This window comes from Budorcas taxicolor, chromosome 23, assembly GCF_023091745.1.
Source record: "Budorcas taxicolor isolate Tak-1 chromosome 23, Takin1.1, whole genome shotgun sequence".
In the NCBI taxonomy this organism is placed as follows: domain Eukaryota; kingdom Metazoa; phylum Chordata; class Mammalia; order Artiodactyla; family Bovidae; genus Budorcas; species Budorcas taxicolor.
In genome coordinates this window covers 16979554-16999909 of record NC_068932.1, presented here as the reverse complement: position 1 = coordinate 16999909, position 20356 = coordinate 16979554, and the positions used below count along the sequence as shown (strand labels likewise).

The 20356-nt window shown below is 42.4% G+C and overlaps 1 protein-coding gene across 1 annotated transcript in view; it reads right to left on the bottom strand.

The window, feature by feature from the left end:
* Nucleotides 1-230: 230 nt before the first annotated feature.
* ENTPD1 (ectonucleoside triphosphate diphosphohydrolase 1) overlaps nucleotides 231-20356 on the bottom strand; it is a 95641-nt gene continuing 75515 nt past the window's right edge. Inside the window, exons 5-10 of the mRNA XM_052661067.1 lie at nucleotides 19132-19291; nucleotides 17954-18193; nucleotides 16786-17052; nucleotides 6941-7057; nucleotides 2582-2719; nucleotides 231-437 (exon numbers count right to left, since the gene is read on the bottom strand). Of these exons, the coding sequence (XP_052517027.1) occupies nucleotides 231-437; nucleotides 2582-2719; nucleotides 6941-7057; nucleotides 16786-17052; nucleotides 17954-18193; nucleotides 19132-19291 (1129 nt within the window). The remainder of the gene's footprint in view (nucleotides 438-2581; nucleotides 2720-6940; nucleotides 7058-16785; nucleotides 17053-17953; nucleotides 18194-19131; nucleotides 19292-20356) is intronic.

Below are 20356 nucleotides of genomic sequence, written 5' to 3'. Positions count from 1 at the left end.
AGGGGAGAAGTTTGGAAAGACTCACAGAAAAGACAGTGTCTGCCAGGAAGTCCTTGAAGCAGAGGTGGTGAATACCTCCCACGGAGAGGCTTTAGCAAAAGCCAAAGAAGCCTCATGCTGGTTAAGACTGGCCTTGGTGAGCAAGAGTGGTGACCTTGTGCACCACTGTGGAGGAAAGTGCTTCCTGGGCAAGTTTTCTCACTCCAGCCAGAAGATTTCAGCTGCTCCTGCTATACCATGTCTTTCCAGAGATACGAAGGCTTGTGAAAGACAACTATGCCTACGATGATCACTGCAAGCAGGATCAGGGAGAAGAGGACCATGAGGAAGACATAGGTGGAGTGGGGGAGGGGTGCGGACAATGGCTGCTCAGCTGGAATCTTGTTGGTCAGGTTCAGCATGTAGCCCAAAGTCCACCCAACGCTGGTGCTCCGGACCTGCAAACAGTGGGGAAAGTGTTGTTTCTGGTTTGAGGATTAAATGAGCTTTCATTCAACCCTACCTGTAACACTGAACCACTAGGAAGTAAAAGCACCATGTTCGGTTCTCTAAAGGGATTCCTTCTATATTTTGAATTGGGAATATGGCTGTGAGGAGACAGGAGCAAGTGATTAGGAGAGTGTGGGGCCTCACTACTGTATTCCTCAAATTCAGAGAAGAATTTGGTGAATGATGGCTCAGGTCTCCTGCCAAGAAGAACTTAATTCAAATTAGGCCTTTGGAAGTTTGCATTCCTCTTTTGCTGTTTGTGTGAATGTGGGTGGGTGAGGTGGGGAAGGGGGCTGGAGGCTGACCGGAAGCAGGGAAAAGATGAGAGATTAATGACTGTCCCTGTCCTTCTACAACCATGTCAGGCCCAGGAATCTAATCCATACAAAACCAGGGCTTCTGTTATAATTCAACTGGGGAAAACCTGGGGAATAATCCCCATCAAGTCAGTCTTACTCGACGGATGTTCAAAGACATTGCGTATGCATGAGAAAGGATTATTCTCAAGTGAAAAAACATTCTCCAACCCTGCCATCTTCCTAGGGATATTTTCAAATCACCTTAAAATGTATTGAAATATAGGTAGTCTGTGAATAATAAATAATTGTGGAAATGTTTCTATTACATGAGTTATATATAGTCATGGTAGGAAAATCACAAAGTACAGATATCTTCTTTTTTTGAAGATAAAACCACCTCTGCTTCATCACTCGGAGTTGTTGTTACTATCATTTTGTGTTATATCCTACCAATCTCTCTGTGCATGTTTTTCACAGAAAAAAAGTGGAATTAAATTGCATGTAGAATTCACTTAACAATTCTTGGTAAATATTATCCCACATCTCTTAAGGGATTTCTGCAGCATCATCACTGGTATGAATACCTTATATGGTCATTTTTACTCACTTTATTCAATTATTTATAAACCCTAGAGATGGAGTAGTTGGACAAAGTGATGTTGAAGGCTTCTAGCACCTGTTGCCAAAACAGTCTTCCCAAAGGTTATGCCAGCTTACATCCCAGCCAATATCATGTGAAATGCTCCTCTCCCCTACGCCTTTACCAGTACTAGGAATTAATAATTTGTAAAATGCCCACTTCCTTTTATGGGAAACTGGAACTTTGTCTGACTGCCTGTGTCAAAGAAGCCTCCAGAGTTACTGGAGTTATCACCTAGGGTTTAGAAATAACAGATCAGAGTTGTACCTCAGAGAATAGAAGTCTGACATAGACATCTTTCTCAAACAGACAAACTATGATGGGACAGAAGGAAAACTTGGATGTTAAAACGAGGAAAAGATTCAAATTAGCAAAGGCAATATTGACAAGAGTGTGGTGAAACTGGTACTTTCACGGCCACCACAGTCCTCGGCCTTAATGCTTTGTTTTGCTTGAAGTCACCATATTTAATAAAGGGGTAAATTGTTTTTGCCATTAATTGGTATGAGTTTAAAAGGTAGAGAAACACTGTCCTGAATACTTTTCATCAGGGACGAGTGTGTTCATGTGTCTCACTGCCAATGTAAATGTTGCTCCAGGCCTGAATGCCTGCAGGTGATGCTTTGGTAATGCACAGCCATGAGGTTGCTTCTTTAAGGCTTATGCTAAGCCTGATTTCTTAAGCAAAGGCCCCCATGCACAGTCATTCCTCTCATTCCTCACAGTGAGCTTTCAGATTGGTCATTCTTAAAGCTGCAACTAACAAGGCCTTCACCCCTTACAAGAAACCATGATCATCCTTTCTGGATTCATGAAGGGGCCTTTGGGATGGATGTTGAAGCCAGCACATAGAATCACTGTGGCTGTTGAAATACTGTTATATTACTTTAATATCTTATATTTTATCTTATAAAGGGTTAGTCATTGTTATATGAGCAGAAAGGTGAGGCTGAGAATGTAAGTAGACCTCCTTAGATAGGATGCCCACAACTTGGCTGGTCAACATGCCAAGCACAAAATGCCAGCTTGGGTTAGAGGTGAGGTGGCAGAACAGGACATCGGGCCAAAATTTAAATAAGGCTGACTCCTACCTCTTTCAAACTCAAAGCTCTCTCAGTCACTACCACCCGACTTCCCCTTTAACCCAACAAACCTTGTTCATGAAGTGAATATTTTTCCAGGACTCAGCTGTAAAATGATAGCCATTCAGGAGGAGAGCCAGGATGTAGGTGCCAGAAAAGCAGTATTCACTCAGGTATTTCTCCTTCACATCACCAAAATTCTTCTCCACCTGGAAGCAAAGTGAAGAAAACGTCTTACTTGTACAACAGGCCCTTCTCGATAGCCGTCATGTTCACTGTTGAGCGGATCAAGGGAGTAGAAAGCCCCAGCTCACATGGGCCTGAGGGTTGGCCTCTGCAGAGGGCTTTGGGAATGGTGCTGCACGCCTTCCACAGGTGCAGGGGTTCATACTTTAAGGTCTGTTAAGGAATCTTTTCCTCCACAGGGTTCTATGACACATTAATAAATGCTCCAGGAGGAAAAAAAAATCTAGTTTCTGCAGTCTAATAGGTTCAGTAACACGGGATTTTACTATATTTTTCATCCCTTGTGAAACATTTTCCACATATATTCAAAACTGAAAAAATGTTACATGAAAGAAATCATTAATTTTTGTTTAATGAGCTTGTCCACTTATACACACATTTATTCAATAAATATAGTATCTGTATTTTCATCTTACAGATCTTTAAGTGCGGGGAAAATTTGATCTTATTAAGACATTTCAACATGTAGAATCAAAAGAACTAGGGTTGGAGTCCTGACTCTATCCCAGCTTCCTGCCCTTTGTTGTTGTTCGGTTACTAAGTCGTGTCTGACTCTGCAACCCCATGAACTGCAGCACGCCGGTCTCCTCTGTTCTCCACTATCTCCCATAGTTTGCTCAGACTTATGTCCATGGAGTCAGTGATGCTATTCAACCATCTCAACCTCTTTCTCCCCTTCTCCTCCTGCTCTCAATCTTTCCTAGCATCAGGGTCTTTTCCAGTGAGTTGGCACAGTTACATTCAACAAACACTGCTCTGGAACCCAGTTTAGGAAGCATTTTGCTCAAGAATCCAAGATGCTCGTCTTTCTCCACAGATCACCAACAGCTGCAAAAAGCCTCCCCTCTTGTAAAGGGCTGAGGCATATCTGAACTGCTCTTTCTGAAAGCCCTGAATATCCTCCTTCATGTCGCAACTCAGACAAAATACTTAAGAGAAAATTCCAAATGTCCAGGCTCTTGTACAATCTTCCTTCCTCGGTTGTCAGTGCCCAAGAGAACAGCATTCATTTTCAATTAATCACATATCTTCAGAATGAAAGAACCATGCATTTTGCAACAGTGTCGACTTAAAACAGCTGCTGTTTTTAGCCACTCCTAGATGATCTGGTTTTTTTAGAGCAGAGTATATGCAGATGACACCACCCTTATGGCAGAAAGTGAAGAGGAACTAAAAAGCCTCTTGATGAAAGTGAAAGAGGAGAGTGAAAAAGTTGGCTTAGAGCTCAACATTCAGAAAACTAAGATCACGGCATCTGGTCCCATCATTTCATGGCAAATAGATGGGGAAACAGTGGAAACAGTGTCAGACTTTATTTTGGGGGGCTCCAAAATCACTGCAGATGGTGATTGCAGCCATGAAATTAAAACATGCTTACTCTTTAGAAGGACAGTGATGACCAACCTAGATAGCATATTGAAAAGTAGAGACATTACTTTGCCAACAAAGGTCCATCTAGTTGAAGCTATGGTTTTTCCAGTGGTCTCGTAGTTGGACTGTGAAGAAAGCTGAGCACCAAAGGATTGATGCTTTTGAACTGTGGTGTTGGAGAAGACTCTTGAGAGTCCCTTGGACTGCAAGGAGATCCAACCAGTCCATCGTAAAGGAGATTAGTCCTGGGTGTTCATTGGAAGATCTGATGCTAAAGCTGAAACTCCAATACTTTGGCCACCTCATGCGAAGAGTTGACTTGTGGAAAAGACCCTGATGCTGGGAGGGATTGGGGGCAGGAGGAGAAGGGGACGACAGAGGATGAGATGGCTGGATGGCATCACCAACTCGATGGACATGAGTTTGAGTGAACTCCGGGAGTTGGTGATGGACATGGAAGCCTTGGCGTGCCATGATTTATGGGATTGCAAAGAGTCAGACATGACTGAGCGACTGAACTGAACTGAACTGAACTGAAACTCCATATCTTTCTCTTGAGTCCCTGGAAATTTTCACCAGGTAGCACTGGATCTTGAATGACTCAGTGCCTCAGACCAGAAAAAAACTTGTGCTTCTATCATAAGCAGGATATATATTGAACCTGTCTGATGGAAAAATGGTCTGACCACAGTGGTGTCTGTGGCAGATTCTGTGAACTGCCTGTCTTCCTCGGGGGTTAAGGGAAGTAGTGGAAGACAATGTGCTCAGCTCCAAGAGGTAGCTCGTCGTGGATCTAGGGCCCTAAGCTGGTCGTATCTAGCCAGACATCCTGGAATGTGAAGTCAAGTGGGCTTCAGAAAGCATCACTACGAACAAAGCTAGTGGAGGTGATGGAATTCCAGTTGAGCTGTTTCAAATCCTGAAAGATGATGCTGTGAAAGTGCTCCACTCAATATGCCAGCAAATTTGGAAAACTCAGCAGTGGCCACAGGACTGGAAAGGGTCCGTTTTCATTCCAATCCCAAAGAAAGGCAATGCCAAAGAATGCTCAAACTACCACACAATTGCACTCATCTCACACGCTAGCAAAGTAATGCTCAAAATTCTCCAAGCCAGGCTTCAGCAATACGTGAACCATGAACTCCCAGATGTTCAACATGGTTTTCGAAAAGGCAGAGGAACCAGAGATCAAATTGCCAACATCTGCTGGATCATCGAAAAAGCAAGAGTTCCAAAAAAACGTTTATTTCTGCTTTATTGACTATGCCTAAGCCTTTGACTGTGTGGATCACAAGAAACTGTGGAAAATTCTAAGAGATGGGAATACTAGACCACCTGACCTGCCTCTTGAGAAACCTATATGCAGGTCAGGAAGCAACAGTTAGAACTGGACATGGAACAACAGACTGGTTCCGAATAGGAAAAGGAGTACGTCAAGGCTGTAATATTGTCACCTTGCTTATTTAACTTATATGCAGAGTACATCATGAGAAACGCTGGACTGGAAGAAGCACAAGCTGGAATCAAGATTGCCAGGAGAAATATCAATAACCTCAGATATGCAGATGACACCACCCTTATGGCAGAAAGTGAAGAGGAGCTAAAAAGCCTCTTGCTGAAAGTGAAAGTGGAGAGTGAAAAAGTTGGCTTAAGCTCAACATTAGAAAATGAAGATCATGGCATCTGGTCCCATCACTTCATGGCAAATAGATGGGAAAACAGTGGAAACAGTGTCAGACTTTATTTTGGGGGGCTCCAAAATCACTGCAGATGGTGACCACACCCATGAAATTAAAAGACGCTTACTCCTTGGAAGGAAAGTTATAACCAACCTAGATAGCATATTGAAAAGCAGAGACATTACTTTGCCGACTAGGGTACATCTAGTCAAGGCTATGGTTCTTCCAGTGGTCATGTATGGATGTGAGAGTTGGACTGTGAAGAAGGCGGAACGCCGAAGAATTGATGCTTTTGAACTGTGGTGTTGGAGAAGACTCTTGAGAGTCCCTTGGACTGCAAGGAGATCCAACCAGTCCATTCTGAAGGAGATCAGCCCTGGGATTTCTTTGGAGGGAATGATGCTGAAGCTGAAACTCCAGTACTTTGGCCACCTCATGCAAAGAGTTGACTCATTGGAAAAGACTTTGATGCTGGGAGGGATTGGGGGCAGGAGAAGGGGACAACAGAGGATGAGATGGCTGGATGGCATCACTGACTTGAGGGACGTGAGTCTGAGTGAACTCTGGGAGATGCTGATGGACAGGGAGGCCTGGCGTGCTGCGACTCATGGGGTTGCAAAGAGTTGGACACGACTGAGCGACTGAACTGACTGAAGCCATTCGTAAAATCCTGCATCCTGCTTTCTCAGCCAGCCCTGGCCAATGAGATGTAAGAGGAAAGACTACTAAGGAGCTTCTGGGCTAGCTTTTGCTTTCCTGTAAAAAGGAACTGATGTATCTGGATGTGATCGCTGAAGCTACACCTTGTTTCCATGAGGAAAGAGGCCTAACAAGAACCGAAGAATGATTGAAGATAGTCAACCTGTTGAACCCATGCCAGCAACTGCCTATTGCCATACTTCAAACTAGGTGAAAATCATTAAGACCTTTTTTGTTTAATCCATTGTATGGCCAGTTATCATGGAATGCCACTGAGTTTATCCCTAACTGAGTGTACCGTCTGGGCCTCTCTAACACGTGTGTTGGATCTTGGTCACATTAGCACAACCTGAAGAGCAGACTCACGTCCTCCCTTCTGTCAAGGGCACAGGGCAACGGTAACAATGATAACAGCTGCTGTTTCCAGTTGCTTACCTCTTCCCAACGCTGAGCGCAGAACTCCTCCAACTTCTCAGTCAACTTTTCCACAGATGTTGTTTCCTGTGATGTGAAGTTTAAAAACTCCATCACATAGTAAAAAGCTGAAAATGCCTACAAGAGAAAGGTGCCGAGTTTGGTGCAGTGTCCAACACAGAGGGGCATTGATTCACTCTCCAGAAGGCCAAACCCCTAGGGAAAGTGCCTAGAAATCTCTGAGGTTAAATCATCGATCAGGTGATATTCCAGACCCAGGAACTGCTTCCTTCCTGGAAGGTGTCACTTTGCCACTGACAGGCATTTCTGAGCTGTTTGGTAGCTAATTTTCTCTACAATCAGGGAGAAAGAAAGAGAATCAGGGAGAAAGAAAGATAGGGAAAAGAGAAGATAAAAGAGAGAGGAATAGGTCAGAAAAATCCCATCTTTAAAAAGCTATTATGTATGAATTTTTAATAAATAAAGCCTGGAAAATTCTACACAGAGGTAATGGGAGTGATCTCTAGCAAAATTATAAGGTAGTTTTTTCTTTTTATTTATGCAATTTTGAGCCTATTTTTATAATGTACAAGTACTTTCTTTAAATAGCCAATGTTTATTTAACAGATACTTTTTGCAGGTCTATCACGAGCTAGGCACAACTTAAAAGTTTAAAAAAATCATCATAATATGTGAAAACTATATAAAAAGTTTAAAAGTGAGTTAAAAGGAAAACATTCTAGAGTAATGGAAATAAAACCCAAAATAACCAAAATGGGACCTTAAAATGTAAAAGCATTTGTACAACAAAGGAAATTATAAACAAAACAAAAAGATAACCTGCAGACTGGGAAAAATATTTGCAAATGATGTGACCAAAAAGGGATTAACTTCCAAAATATACAAATGTAAGGCTTAATATTAAAAAAAAAAATCAAAAAATGGCCAGAAGACCTAAATAGACATTTCTCCAAAGAAAACATAGAGATGGACAACAGGTACATGAAAAGATGCTCAGTATTGCTAATTATTAGAGAAATGCAAATCAAAATCACCTCACACCAGTCAAAATGGCCATCACTAAAAATAATACATGCTGGAGAGGGTATGAAGAAAAGGGAACTCTCCTATACTGTTGGTGGGAATGTAAATTGGTGTAGTCACTATGGAGAATAGTCAAGAGGGTCTTTAAAAAAAACTAAAAATGGTGTTACCATAAGATCCAGCAGTCCCACTCTTGAGCATATATTCAGAGAAAATTCTAATTTGAAAAGATACATGCACTCCAGAGATCAAAACAGCACTGTTTACAATAGCCAAGACATGGAAGCACTCTAAATGTCCATCAACAGATGAATGGATAAAGAATATGTGGTATATATACACAATGGAAACATACTCAGCCATAAAAAGAATGAAATAATTCCATGTGCAGCAACGTGGATGGAGCTAGAGATTATCATACTATACTACATGAAGTAAGTCAGAAAGAGAAAGAAAAATGTCAAATGATATCACTTATATATGAAATCTAAAAAGGAAATCATGCAAAAGAACTTACTTACAAAATAGAAGCAGACTCAAAAGACACAGAAGACAAACTTATGGTTACCAAAAAGGGAGAGTTGGGGAGATGGGGAGGGATAAATTAGGAATTTGTTATTAATATATACACACTGCTATATATAAAACAGATAAACAACAAGGAGCTACTGCAGAACACAGTGAACTATATTCAATATCTTATAGTAACCTATAGTGGGAAAGAATTTGAAAAAGAATATTTATATATAAATAAAATCACTCTAATGGCTAATGGGAACATTCTAATGGCTGCATGAGAGTCCACAATGTTAATGTATCACAGTTCATTCAACAGCTCCCTACTGGTGAGCATTCCTTTGATTCCAGTATTTTTTCCTATAAGCAAGGTTGCTATCAACAACCATTTAGCTTGTGAACTGGTGCGCTCATCCCTCAGTGGAAGATGAGCTCCGTCGGAAAAGGCAGCCTCTACATACTTTGAACTCGGGAATTCAACACTTTAAATATTGTATGCCAGTTACAGAACAAGATCATGGTATAGTCTTATTTCTATCCTCTTAACCCAAGCCATCATCATCTCCTGTGTGGACACTGCAATGACCTCTTGTTGGTCTCCCATGTTACCTTTCTAGTCCTATCCCAACCCATCCTGAACTGGCAGTCATAGGAATCTTTTAAAAACAAATTTGATCTCTTCTGCTTAAAGCCTTCAGAGACCAAATTCTACCAGATGTCTCAAAGCCATGCATGTTCTAACCCCACCCTCTAGGCCAATACCATCTCATACCACTGCTGACCCACCCACCACATCCCAGCCACCCAGGCCTTCAAGCATGCCAAACTTTTCTTCCCCCTCAGTTATATAATTGCTCTTCCCTCTAGTGGAGTTAACGTCCTTGGCTCCTCTTCAGAGAGATCTTTCAATCACCCACCTAGACTAGGATGCTCTATTAATCCCTCTTACAGTACTTTTTTTCTCCCCAGCAGTTGCCACAGTTTGACTTGCTTTGTCGGTATCTCTGGTCTCTTGTCTGCCTGCCCTCCAGAACACCAGCTCCATACTGTCAGGGCCACATCGGCCTTGCCTCTCAGATGAATCTGCAGCACTAACATGGCACTTGGACATGGAAGAGCTCTATAAATGTGTAAATGGCAGAAAACCACCCTCTCTCTAATTCCTAGAGCGCTGGCTAGAATGTGAGAGACACTTGGCAAATCTCATTTCTGAGGCGCGTGTATGCTCAGTCGTGTCCCACTCTCCACAACCCCATGGACTATAGCCTACCAGGCTCCTCTGTCCTTGGAATTTTCCAGGCAAGAATACTGGAGTGGATTGCCATTTCCTACTTCAATGATCTTCCTGACCCAGGGATTGAACCCAAGTCTCCTGCATTGCAGGTGGATTCTTTACTGCTGAGCCTCTGGGGAAGCATAATATACATAGTGGATGCCTGAAAAGGTTCTCCCCTATTAATTAAAACTATTAAGAGTGTTTTCCTCCAGTGAACTGATTGTGGGTCAGGAAGGAAGGAAAGACTTAAGTTTTTACTGTAAACTTTACATTTTTGTTATAAATAAATTTAACATGAGATCTACCCTCTCAACAAATGTTAATGTATACAGTGAAGGACAAAGCTGTACAGTAGATTTCTAGAAGTTAATCTTTAGCTGAAACTTTATGCCTACAGATTAGTAACTCTCCATCTCTCCCCTCCATCAAGCCCCTGGCAACCACCATTCTATTCTCTGATTGAGTCTGTAAGTTTGATTACTTTAGATATCTCATGTAAGTGGAATCATGCATTATGTGTCCTTTTGTGACTGGCAAATTTCACATAGCTAATGTCTTCAAATGCCATGAAATCAGAAGATGATAGCTTCTTGGCAGGAAAGCTATGACAAACCTAGACAGTATGTTGAAAAGCAGAGACATTACTCTGCTGACAAAGGTCTGTATAGTCGAGGCTCTGGTCTTCCCAGGGGTCACGTATGGTTGTGAAAACTGGACTGTAAAGAAGGTAGAACACCAAAGAATTGATGCCTTTGAACCGTGGTGCTGGAAAAGACTCCTGAAAGTCCCTTGAGCAGCAAGGAGATCAAACCAGTCCATCTTTAGGGAGGTAAACCCTGAATATTTACTGGAAGAACTGATGCTGAAGCTCCAGTATTTGGTCATCGGATGTAAACAGACGACTCATTGGAAAAGTCCCTGATGCTTGGAAAGATTGAGGGCAGAAGGAGAAAAGGGTGTCAGAGAATGAGATGGGTGGATAGCATCACCGATGCAATGAAAATGAACCTGGGCAAGCTCCAGGAGTTGGTGAGGGTCAGAGAGGCCTGGTGTGCTACAGTCTATAGGGTCACAAAGAGTCAGACATGACTGGGCAACTGAACAACAATGTCTTCAAGGTTCATTTTTGTTTCATGTCACAGGATTTCCTTCTTTTTAATGTTCAATAATATTCTGTTGTATGTGTATACCACATTTAAAAAATCCATTCCTCTTTCAACATTCATAGACATTGAAGTTGTTTCCACACCTGGGCAGATAAACACCCAAAAGAAAGATTGCTTGATCATATGATAGATACATTTTTTATTTTTTGAGGAACCTCCATACTCCTTTACATAGTGGCCACATCCACAATATACAAAGGGGTCCATTTTCTTCACATCCTCACTACACTTGTCTTTTGCTTTTCCTTTGATAATATCCATTCTATCAGGTATGAGGTGATACCTCATTGTGAATTTGATTTTCATTACCCAGATTGTTAGTGATGTTCTGCACCCTTGCATATACCAACTAGCCATTTGTATGTTGTCCTTGGAGAAATGTCTGTTCAACTCTCTAGCCCATTTTTAATCGAGTTAGTATTCTTCTTGCTGTTGGGTTGTTAGAATTCCTTATATAATTTGGAAATCTATCTCTCATCTGATATAGAGTTTGCAAATATTTTCTACCATTTTGCAGGTTGCTTTTTTACTCTGCTATTTCCTCTGCTGTGCAAAAACTTTCAGGTTTGATGTAGTTTCAGTTATCTATTTTTGCTTTTGGTGCCTGGGCTTTTGGTGTCATGTCTAGAACTCATTGCTAAGACCAATGTCATGAAGCTTTTCACCTATATTTTCTTCTTGAAATTTTACACTTTCAGGTCTTGTGTTAAAGTCTTCAGTTCATTTTAAGTTGATTTTTGTGGATGCTGTAATATATAGTTCCAATTTCATTCTTTTGCATATGGACATACACAGTTATATCAGACTTATGTTGAAGAAAGTAGAGAAAACCACTTGGAGAAGGAAATGGCAACACACTCCAGTGTTCTTGCCTGGAGAATCCCAGGGATGGGGGAGCTTGGTGGGCTGCCGTCTATGGGGTCGCACAGAGTCGGGCACGACTGAAGCAACTTAGCAGCAGCAGAAGCAGCAGCAGAGAAAACCACTAGACCATTCAGGTATGACCTAAATCAAATCCCTTATGATTATACAGGGGAAGTGAGAAATAGATTTAAGGGACTAGATCTGATAGACAGAGTGCCTGATGAACTATGGACAGAGGTTCGTGACATTGTACAGGAGACAGGGATCAAGATGATCCCCATGGAAAAGAAATGCAAAAAAGCAAATGGCTGTCTGAGGAGGCCTTACAAATATCTGTGAAAAGAAGAGAAGTGAAAAGCAAAGGAGAAAAGGAAAGATATAAGAATCTGAATGCAGAGTTCCAAAGAATAGCAAGAAGAGATAAGAAAGCCACCCTCAGCGATCAATGCAAAGAAATAGAGGAAAACAACAGAATGGGAAAGACTAGAGATCTCTTCAAGAAAATTAGAGACATCAAGGGAATATTTCATGCAAAGATGGGCTCGATAAAGGACAGAAATGGTATGGACCTCACAGAAGCACAAGATATTAAGAAGAGGTGGCAAGAATACACAGAAGAACTGTACAAAAAAGATCTTCACGACCCAGATAATCACGATGTTGTGATTACTCACCTAGAGCCAGACATCCTGGAATGTGAAGTCAAGTGGGCCTTAGGAAGCATCACTACGAACAAAGCTAGTGGAGGTGATGGAATTCCAGTTGAGCTGTTTCAAATCCTGAAAGATGATGCTGTGAAAGTGCTCCACTCAATATGCCAGCAAATTTGGAAAACTCAGCAGTGGCCACAGGACTGGAAAAGGTCCGTTTTCATTCCAATCCCAAAGAAAGGCAATGCCAAAGAATGCTCAAACTACTGCACAATTGCACTCATCTCACACGCTAGTAAAGTAATGCTCAAAATTCTCCAAGCCAGGCTTCAGCAGTACGTGAACCATGAACTCCCAGATGTTCAAGGTGGTTTTCGAAAAGGCAGAGGAACCAGAGATCAAATTGCCAACATCTGCTGGATCATCAAAAAAGCAAGAGAGTTCCAGAAAAACATCTATTTCTGCTTTCTTGACTATGCCAACGCCTTTGACTGTGTGAATCACAAGAAACTGTGGAAAATTCTGAAAGAGATGGGAATACCAGACCACCTGACCTGCCTCTTGAGAAACCTATATGCAGGTCAGGAAGCAACAGTTAGAACTGGACATGGAACAACAGACTGGCTCCAAATAGGAAAAGGAGTACGTCAAGGCTGCATATTGTCCCCTTGCTTATTTAACTTATATGCAGAGTACATTATGAGAAATGCTGGGCTGGAAGAAGCACAAGCTGGAATCAAGATTTCCGGGAGAAATACCAATAACCTCAGGTATGCAGATGACACCACCCTTATGGCAGAAAGTGAAGAGGAACTAAAAAGCCTTTCAATGAAAGTGAAAGAGGAGAGTGAAAAAGTTGACTTAAAGCTCAACATTCAGAAAACGAAGATCATGGCATCCGGTCCCATCACTTCATGGGAGATAGATGGGAAAACAGTGGAAACAGTGTCAGACTTTATTTTTCTGGGTTCCAAAATCACTGCAGATGGTGACTGCACCCATGAAATTAAAAGATGCTTACTCCTTGGAAGGAAAGTTAAGACCAACCTAGATAGCATATTCAAAAGCAGAGACATTACTTTGCCGACTAAGGTCCGTCTAGTCAGGGCTATGATTTTTCCAGTAGTCATGTATGGATGTGAGAGTTGGACTGTGAAGAAGGCTGAGCGCTGAAGAATTGATGCTTTTGAACTGTGGTGTTGGAGAAGACTCTTGAGAGTCCCTTGGACTGCAAGGAGATCCAACCAGTCCATTCTGAAGGAGATCAACCCTGGGTGTTCATTGGAAGGACTGATGCTGAAGCGGAAACTCCAATACTTTGGCCACCTCATGTGAAGAGTTGACTCATTGGAAAAGACCCTGATGCTGGGAGGGATTGGGGGCAGGAGGAGAAGGGGATGACAGAGGATGACATGGCTGGATGGCATCACCGACTTGATAGATATGAGTTTGGGTAAACTCCGAGAGTTGGTGATGGACAGGGAGGCCTGGTGTGTTGCGGTCCATGGGGTCGCAAAGAGTCGGACTCGACTGAGTGACTTAACTGAACTGAACTGATACACAGTTTCCCTGAAACCATTTACTGAAGGGATTATTCTTTCCCCATTGTGTACTCTGGCACCCTTGTCAAAGATCAGTTAATCATATATATGTGGGTTTTTTTTTTTTTTAAGGACTCTATTCTGTTCCATGCCTGTCTTTATGCCAGCACCATGCTGTTTTTATTACAGCACCTTAAATTAAATTAAATGTAATATATTTTAAAATCCACAAGTTGATACCTCCCGGTTTGTTTTACTTTCTCAGGATTGTTCTGGCTTTGTATGGTCTTTTGTTCTGCAAATGAATTTCATATATATTTTTTCTGTTTCAGTAAAACACACCACTGAGATTTTAATGGGGATTGCACTGAATGTGTGGATCACTTTTAGCAGTATGGGTACTTTAACAATATTAAGTCTTTCATGAACAGAGGCTGTCTTTCCATTGTGTCTTCCTTAATTTCTTTCATCAGTGCTTTGTGGTTTCAGTGTACAGGTCTTTCTCTGAGGAACTAAGGGACCAAACAGAAAAGCTACCAGGAGAAGCTCAAGGCTCATCCATGCTTTTCTAGCCCTGTCCTACCTTGATTGGGGGAATTACATTCAAATTACATTCCACCCTCACCCCCATCTTTCCACCCCCAACTGTGCTAAGTCAAAAGGGCTTGTCAAGCTTGAAAGCAAGAATTGGGCCATGTTATTCAGGAGGTAAAGGTTTCAAAAAAGTTAAAAAGCAAATACAAAATAATATATCCCTTTTCTTTCAAATGTAGTTCCCAGGAGTGAGCAGAATAGAAAGGGCCCTTGGCTGTCCCCAGCATCTCTGGCAACCTTCTTCCCTTTTGTGGCACCCTCCTTTCTCTTCCAGCAGCTAGATCCAAGGCAAGGAATTTGGCTCAGAAAAACCCAAAACAGGCAGCCAGTCCTATTTCAGCTATGGAGCATCCAGATGAGAGTGTAGTTTGTTCTGAATTTGTATTTGGAGCCAACTAATGACCAAATATTACCTTGCCAGTCATTGTGCAGTCATGTATTTCCCTCAGAAAGCTGGAGAGGCAGGTAAACTGTGGTCTAGGCCATGGTAAGCAGGATCCATGATTTTACCCATTGTTGTTTTCCAGAGACCAAGGGAATGAAGACCTCCATATCATTCGCAAATGGTAACGCCAGATTTTAAGCCAGGTATGGTTACTACAGGGCCTGTGCTTTCTCCAGGAAGTTCTTTCTGCGACACTGAATTGGGCCAAGAGACCTTGGAGGAGCCTCTTCTGTTGAGGTCTGAGAGAGGAGTTGAACCCCCCTTCCTCACATGCTGATCTACTTTCTGAAAAAGGGAGACTGTGAAGGCAGACAAAAGCCTATTGTTTCTTTGAATGTAATCTTAAGTAGTTGAGATAACATATATATTAGTCAATAATTAGAACTCAGTTGATGGTAGCTTGGAAGAAAAGTTTTGACCAACCTAGACAGAATATTAAAAAGCAGAGACATTGCTTTGCCAACAAAGGTCCATCTAGTCAAAGCTATGGTTTTTCTAGTAGTCATGTATGGATGTGAGATTTGGACTGTGAAGAAAGCTGAGCGCCAAAGAATCGATGCTTTTGAACTGTGGTGATGGAGAAGACTCTTGAGAGTCCCTTGTACAGCAAGGAGATAAAACCAGTCAATCCTAAAGGAAATCAGTCTTAAATATTCATTGGAAGGACTGATGCTGAAGCTGAAGCTCCAATACTTTGGCCACCTGATGGGAAAAACTGACTCATTTGAAAAGGCCCTGATGCTGGGAAAGATTGAAGGCAAGAGGAGAAGGGGACGACAGAGAATGAGATGGTTGGATGGCATCACTGACTCGATGGACATGAGTTTGAGCAAGCTCCAGGAGTTGGTGACGGACAGGGAAGTCTAGAGTGCTGAAGTCCATGGGGTTGCAGAGTCAGACATGACTGAGCAACTCAGCTGATGGGAGCTAATGGAACAATATACTTATAAACTGTGAGTACTATAATTTTTGGTCTTCAGGACCAACGCATGACATTTGAAATAATGAGTAGATCTAGGGGCACCTCTTTCAGCCTCTGCTTAAATTTTTTTCTTATTCTGGAATAATGAAGAAAAGAAGGAATTTAGAGTCAGGATTCAAATGATCCCCCAACTCTTCAAGATGTAATGAAAATGACACTATCTTCTTGTTTCCTTGGGACTTACTTAGTTTCTACTTCCTAAGTGTCTTTATAGAGGAATATCCTTACCTAAGACATCTAACTGTTGATTCTTCTGACATCTGAGACGCCACCTGTGGCAGATTCTAACGGGTGCCTACTCAACAGCCTTACAGATTCCTTACCATCTGGCTTACAGATTCATGATTTTACCTGGTAGAGGAAAGCAATTTGCTCAAGAAGATTCCCCGGTTCCAGGGAATGAACAGTGATTGTCTAAACCAACCATGGTAACCCATTCCCCTTTATCACAGGTTGGTTTACCAAATTCTGGCTAATGGTATCTAAAAAGATGTCTGTTGACACTTTTGCAGAGTTGGAGAGAGATGTATGCAAGATAAACTTCTTTCTTTCCTGCATTGGCTTTGCACAGAGCAGTAGCTGCCATTTTAGCACCACAATAAAGCCAAGAAAATAATTGAAAAGCTGATATTGTTAAGCTAAAGAACTAGCCCAGAACTATCTATCTCAAGGATTATTACCATGTGAGAAGATAAAGAATCCTGTTATTTAAACCCTTTGGAGGCGCATATTCTATAATTTACAACCAAAATCATTCTAACAAGTATATCATGATTTCACAAACTTACCCCAAACTGCCCTTGGAGTGGCGGTAAGAAAACCCCATTGAAGGAGCAACTGGAGTAAGGGCAATAACTGGTGTTAAAGAGTTGAATGATGCTTTGCTGACATTGTTGGAAGTGTCCAGTGCCACGGATTTCAACGTCAAAGAGTGGATAAAATGAAGAATTCAACTCATATCTCTTGGTACAGGAACCTTCGTTGAAGACACTCATCTTTACTTTCCTTCTATATCCGGAGTGAAAGCATGGCTCACGGATGATTCCACTTGTACCCTGAAGGGGAAAAAATCACTTAAAGGCACCACGTGCAAATGCTTTGGACAAAAGCACCAGTCTGACTTCATTAATGTATAGCAACTGAACAACATCCAGGCACTCAGCACTGGCATCAGTAGGCCCCTGCTCTGTCTTTTTGACCCTTGGGAATAGTCGTATTTGTTTAACAGGCACCAGAAATGGTATCAGATGTAAATGAACTTTTGCTACTCATAGGAAGCTAATGTGGCTGAAGCTGGGCCCAGAGATTCCACTTGTTTGGATTGGCCCTGAGTGCTTAGGTCAGAAGCAGATCCACAAGGAACACTCTCAAGGGTCTCAAAATTCTGAGCCTGAGGTAGTTCTCTGGGGGTCTGCTTATCTTCCTGCCCCCACGTCTAAGCCAGAAGCAAAAATCCCAAGAACTAGAAGTGCCATAAATCATATTGACACAGGAGGATCAAAATGATTTTCAGCCCACAGCTCAGTCTGTTCAAGAGAAGACAGGGGGCTGCGATGGATGAGAGGCTTAGTGGAGCCTTAGGGCAGCAGCCCCTCCACTCATGGCAGTCATCTTATTGACAGTGCAGAAAGCTTGGGAGGAAAGCATGCACACACACACACATGCAATACTCTAGGCTTTTCATTGTCAGCTCTACAGGGATGAGAAATTATTTCCAAAGAAAGGATTTGAGTCATGTTCTTGGAGACAGTGCAGTAAACAAACATAGGAGGTGATGTCTAGATGGGACAGTTCACAGGAACTGGCCAGATGTTCATAGATATCCTCCCTGAAAAATTTTGGAAAGTACAGCAACCAACTTCAGACCAATTATGCAGTAGAAATAGAAAACAACAAGATGTGGGGGCTGGAGGCCCCCAGCTGTTGGGAGGGTGGTCTGGATTCAGTTATACTTGCCTGAAGTCCCAGGGCCAGTTTCTGAAAAAGTGCTTGGTCTTTCCCATAGCACAGGAAGCTGTGTGTGTATACATTGTAGTTCTTGCCATAGAGGCGAAAGTACAGGTTGTTGTCTGGAGACTCAATCGTTTCATTTCGGGGCACAAAAGTGATTTGTGTAGAGGCTCCCCCAAGGTCTAAAGCTCCATAGGTTTCCTGAGTATCGTCTTTGCTTGGCTTCAAGTTAAACCAACTCAATTTCTGAAAAAGAGTATAGTCACCAGCTGTAGAAGCCTCTGTACATCTCGCTTTTCATATGATTTCTTGGACTCAAGGACTTCCTAAGGCATAGGAGCATAAGGGTGACACCAAGCTCACCAGAGGATCCTGAGTCTGCATCAAATCAACAGCAAGAAAAGAGGGGCTTCAGAGACTCAGCTCAGATTGTAGCAATACAGGGCCAGTTTACAACCGGGGGGCAGAAAGACTAAAATTCCAATCTCCACTCATTTGCTTATTAGCTGTGTGACCTTAGGCAGAATAATTACCTTCTCTAGGCCTCCATTTGTGGCTTTTCAATGAGAGAACATCTCCTATAAGTATTCTGAAGATTAAATCAAATGGTATATGAAAAATACTTTGCATATAGCACAAGACACACAGCACCGGGAAGATAACAGATACCTTTATTTTCAATGATAGATTTTTAATTTTTCTATGTGTGCGTGTGTGCATACAAAGTCACTTCAGTCCTGTCCGACTCTTTGCAACCCTATGGACTATAGCCCACCAGGCTCCTCTGTCCATGGGATTCTCCAGAAGACGACTGGAGTGGGTTGCCATGTCTTCCTCCATGGGATCTTTCGGACCCTGGGATCAAACCCGTGTCTCTTGTGTCTCCTGCAGTGGCAGGCGGGTTCTTTACCACTAGTGCCACCCAGGAAGACTGATTTTTCTACACTTCTTTATTTTTTATTTTTTCTGTATCTCTGTAAGGTGAAGATATGGCTCCCTTATTCTCCAATAGTAAGAGTAGTTGTAAGAGAATTATACCTCTGGTGACCCTTGCAAATATGAGAGGAAGTTAATTTGTTCATTTATCCATCATTCATTCTGTTTAGTGATCCAGGTATTTCCGAGATATATCAATGGCATTGACCCCCATGGAGCCACCTCCCAGGGTGCTCTGAGATAATCACCTGAGTGAATTTGCCCAGCAAATAGTTGACAGTAATCCAGCCATAGGCACCTTCCTCCTGGCCACTGATGATTCTGGCACCTTGGAAGTCAAAGGGGTACTTGCTGATGCTGCTTGCAACCGCAGCCAGGATCTTGTCTGCCATCTGTTTATTTTCCATCCTGCACAAAGAGCTGAGGTTACTGGTTTTGTTTGAATAACTACAACTACCTACTGCAGCCAGAGCTTCCAGCCTGTTCTACTAGGAAGCTGAACCACAGACTCATGGACTAAACAGATGGATGGAGATCCCCACACATGGCTGTCTGAGGAGCCCTCCCTTGGGGTGAGGCATAACTACTCTTGGCCCCCTCTCTCCAAATCCAAATCCTTTCAATCCCTACATAGGTTGGTCCTCTTAAAAGACCATTTGCATTGTTGTTGCCTGGCTCCAGGAAATTATCAGAGTAATTTTAATTACGGTGGTGGTAGCTGGATATTGCTTGATCACCAAACCTAGAGCTGAGCTGTGATACATTAGCTATTAATGGAGGCTTTGAGCTGCTTACACAGCCTGAGGACTCTCCTTGAGGTTTTTAATTAGGGCTCTAGTAAATTCCAGGTGGTAAACGTCCTGAGACAGATACCCAAACTCAGTTGGTGCCAGATTGGTTAAAAAATAAAACAACTTTCTCATATTGTGCCTTGGTTTTTGGGTTTGAAATCTTGAGATCTAAAGAAGAAATCTTCCAGGGTTGTCATAATGAAGATGGACAACAACTGCTTTCACCAAGGTTTGCATGCTCAGCCATGTCTGACTCTTTGCGGCCCCATGGACTGTAGTCCACCAGACTCCTCTGTCCGTGGGATTTTTCGCGCAAGGATACTGGAGTGGGTTGCCATTTCCTTCTCCAAGGGGTCGTCCCAACCTGGGGTCAAACCCATGTCTCTTGTGTCTCCTGCATTAGCAGGTGGATTCTTTTACCACTGCACCACCTAGGAAGCCCTTCCAAGATCTAGCTAATACAATACTGAGAGCCTCTGGGTCAGAAAATGCTGCCTTCCAACTGGCATCAGACTCCATAATCTCTCAGTTGAATCCCTTCCATACCCTAGCAACGGGCCTCCTTATCCCTAGTTTTCCTCCCTTCCAATCCACCTCTCTACCAGTGTGCATGGCACACTGCATGGCAAATAGAGGGGAAAATGTGGACGCAGCGACAGATTTCCTCTTCTTAGGCTCCAAA